The sequence below is a fragment of the Galeopterus variegatus genome, unplaced genomic scaffold, assembly GCF_000696425.1.
Source record: "Galeopterus variegatus unplaced genomic scaffold, G_variegatus-3.0.2 Scaffold3839, whole genome shotgun sequence".
Lineage (NCBI taxonomy): Eukaryota > Metazoa > Chordata > Mammalia > Dermoptera > Cynocephalidae > Galeopterus > Galeopterus variegatus.
The window spans coordinates 181,781-185,337 of NW_007729950.1; the positions used below are offsets into that span (position 1 = coordinate 181,781).

A 3,557-nucleotide genomic window follows, 5' to 3' on the forward strand; every position below is an offset into this window, starting at 1 on the left:
AGTGGCGCACTGCTACATGCGCCACCGGGCCGGCCCTTATGATTTTTTAAATATTAGGCATTGCGTACTTCTTTTGATGACAGATGAGTTTTTAATTCTGTTCTCACCACCAATCCTCTCCATCCTTTCTATATAATTATACTGCTGTTACTTAAACCACTAAGTAAATTTTTGCTGTTTTATGATTGTGTTTATGCCATATTATTTTACCAGCTCAGGCCTAATTTCACCATAGCAATGGTTGTGGTAAGTAATTTGTCATTTTTAAATTTCAAAAAGTGTTGTGATAGTTTACTTAGTTACTTATTTCCATTTGTTTTCAAATTCAGTATATATATATAGTCTTTTCTAATAATAAAGTATTATGCATATCACCTTTAACCTATAGCATTCAGTATCAAAAAGTAGAAGATAATGAATGGTGCCTAATGAAGTGCATTCCAAAATTTTTTCACATCATAGCACACGTAGAAAACGATATTTGTATATTGTATAGCACAGTATGCTAAATGAGTTAGGCTGCTTATGCCAGATTCAACTGCTTCAGTTAGCCCCAGGCCCCACCAGACTGCCCTGAAAGCTGAGGGTATTTGTATTTTGACACACCTGTGCCATAACCAGTGCCACAGCATATGAGTTGGAAAGCTCTGAACTAGTGAACTAAAATGGGTAGCTTAAATTTGCATTCTGTTTTTTCTTTGTTGTATTATTGTAATTAATTCTATCTAGCCAAGAATTCTAGACTCTCCTTTTTAAACTCTACTTTGTCTAAAAATAAACAAGGGCAGTAAAACAGATAAGGTATGTGATCCTCCATGCCTGCCTAGCTCTTTCCACTTTTTCAAAAGGAGGACTAAACTACTATAATTATACTAGAATGGAAAACACAAAGGTGGCTTCAGTTCATTGTACATTTGATTTCATTTAACCTTTAAAATTAATGCAGTTTCTTGGTCAACGGTGTTTTCTCTCCTCTTGCTCCATATCACAAGGAAATTTACTCATGCTGTTGGAATACATGTTCTTCTATATTTTATTATGATTCAAGATGCAAAAAATAGGTACTAGATATACTAAAAAAAGCTATTTTAAATCTTCTGAAGAATGCATTAAATGAGTTTAAGTGTATTCTGCCTTCATTGTAGCTGTGGAAGTTTTTTTTTTTGGAGCTGGTACACTTTCTTAAAGTGACACAAGGAAATAATAACCTCTAAGAGCTTTCCTAACTTCTTTATTTTTGTTTTTGTTTTCTTTTTTGTTTGTTTGTTGGCTGGCTGATACAGGGATCCAAACCCTTGCCTTTGGTGTTATCAGCATCACACTCAACCAACTAAACTTACTGGCCAGCCTAGTTTTCCTAACTTCTAAGACCAAGAACAGTGCTTCCAAGTCAGTCTCATAGGATTAGATCTCATTAGGCATTTGCACTCAAATTCTAGCCCACACTGTATATATAAGTAATTTTTCATTCTTTTCCAAGTTTATGAATAGTTTACATGGATGGGAACTAATTCTTCTGTCATCTTAAAATGTTTGTGGTTTTTTTATGATATTTATTAGGCCCCTGAACTCTTTACTGCAGAAAAAGCATGGAAAGCTTTGGAGATTGCAGAAAAAAAATTGCTTGGTCCCCTTGGCATGAAAACTTTAGATCCAGAGTAAGTTGGAATATAAGTATTAAGAATGTTATCAATATTATATTTATTCCAAATACACTGACATCTACCATAAATTTTTTTGCTTACCAATAACATCTGTAAATGGCCCTCAAACTGAGTTTTTGAAAACATCTTCTGTATCTTCTGCTTCAGTGTTCAAAATGCCTTTGGCTTATCCTATATTCAGTAATCAATTAAAGAGTTTTAAGTTTATAAAACTAGTATGTCATGAATATTTTCTAATGCCTTTTTTTCTGATTATAAAAGTAATACATGATTATTGTGGACATTAAAAAGTATAGACATTTATAAAGGAAAAGTTAAATTTCTTAAAGTCTCTGCATCCAGAGATAAGCATCACTGCCATCTGGCCTATTGTCCAGTCTTTTCTGTGCATTTTTGTGCATTTGGACCATGCATGTACATACCTAGAAGAACTTACATAGAAGATTTCAATCCCTTGCTGCACTTCTCCACCCCCAATTCTACTCCCCAGAAACAATCTTTATGTTTTAAGTTGTTTCTCCTAGTGGTTCCTTCCATATTTCTAAATAATAGGTGTATGCAGCTATTTTATGATTTTTTTTTTTTTTTCCTTTTTTGTCTTTTTTCGTGTCCGGCTATGGGATCGCAACCCTCCGTGTCGCACCCGCACCTCGCTCAGCCAGTGAGCAGGAACCGGTCTGTATGTGGGATCCGAACCCTCGGCGGGAGCGCCACCGCACTCCCAGGCGGCGCACTGCTACAGTGCGCCACCGGGCCGGCCCTTATGATTTTTTAAATATTAGGCATTGCGTACTTCTTTTGATGACAGATGAGTTTTTAATTCTGTTCTCACCACCAATCCTCTCCATCCTTTCTATGTAATTATACTGCTGTTACTTAAACCACTAAGTAAATTTTTGCTGTTTTATGATTGTGTTTATGCTATATTATTTTTCTTGTCTTTTTCAACTTTTGTTTTTTCCTGTTTCTAATGACCGTTCTATCTCTACATGCGCCACCGGGCCGGCCCTTATGATTTTTTAAATATTAGGCATTGCGTACTTCTTTTGATGACAGATGAGTTTTTAATTCTGTTCTCACCACCAATCCTCTCCATCCTTTCTATATAATTATACTGCTGTTACTTAAACCACTAAGTAAATTTTTGCTGTTTTATGATTGTGTTTATGCCATATTATTTTTCTTGTCTTTTTCAACTTTTGTTTTTTCCTGTTTCTAATGACCGTTCTATCTTTCCTCTACTCTTTTCCCTTAAAGCTTGATACCCATCATCAATTTGCTTTCTGTATCAATAGATGAGAGCCCCACATTTGTAGATTTTTCCTACTTTACAGTGTACTCATTTCAATCTTGAAATGCAAAGTTTTGTATGTGTGTATTTATCTGCATTCTGATGTGTTCTCTGTATTTTCAGAGGAATTAAGAACCATAGTCAAAATCCGCAGTTAACATTTACTCATTTGGCCAGTCTATCTCACTAAAAAAAAGAAAGAAAGAAAAATAACAATTTAATTAAATGGAATGTAGGTAAATTTCTTGTATTTTCTGTTGTAATAAGTTTATAATATTTTATTTAGTTTGTAAGTGTGTTATAAATTCTGTGTACTATAGCAATATCTATATTCAGTTGCTGTTTGTAATTCCCAATAATATACCAATTTTAAATTTAAAATAGCATTATGGAAAAGTTTTAAAAACAGCTTTCCCAATCTATAATTAATAAAACCTCATCCTAAATGTTTACTAATTTAAATTATTCTATGTATATTTTGATTATTATACATATAGTAGAGGCCTAGTGAAATAGTTCACTTTACACCGACTGATATTTAGTGTCAGGCTAACTCTTTGGAGGCAAGATAGCCAAATATTTATTTTTTTTAAATTAACCAG

The 3,557-nt window shown here is 33.7% G+C and overlaps 1 protein-coding gene across 1 annotated transcript in view; it reads left to right on the forward strand.

The window, feature by feature from the left end:
* AGL (amylo-alpha-1, 6-glucosidase, 4-alpha-glucanotransferase) overlaps positions 1–3,557 on the forward strand; it is an 81,162-nt gene that overhangs the window by 65,894 nt on the left and 11,711 nt on the right. Inside the window, exon 31 of the mRNA XM_008586130.1 lies at positions 1,561–1,658. Coding sequence (XP_008584352.1) covers positions 1,561–1,658 — 98 coding nt within the window. The remainder of the gene's footprint in view (positions 1–1,560; positions 1,659–3,557) is intronic.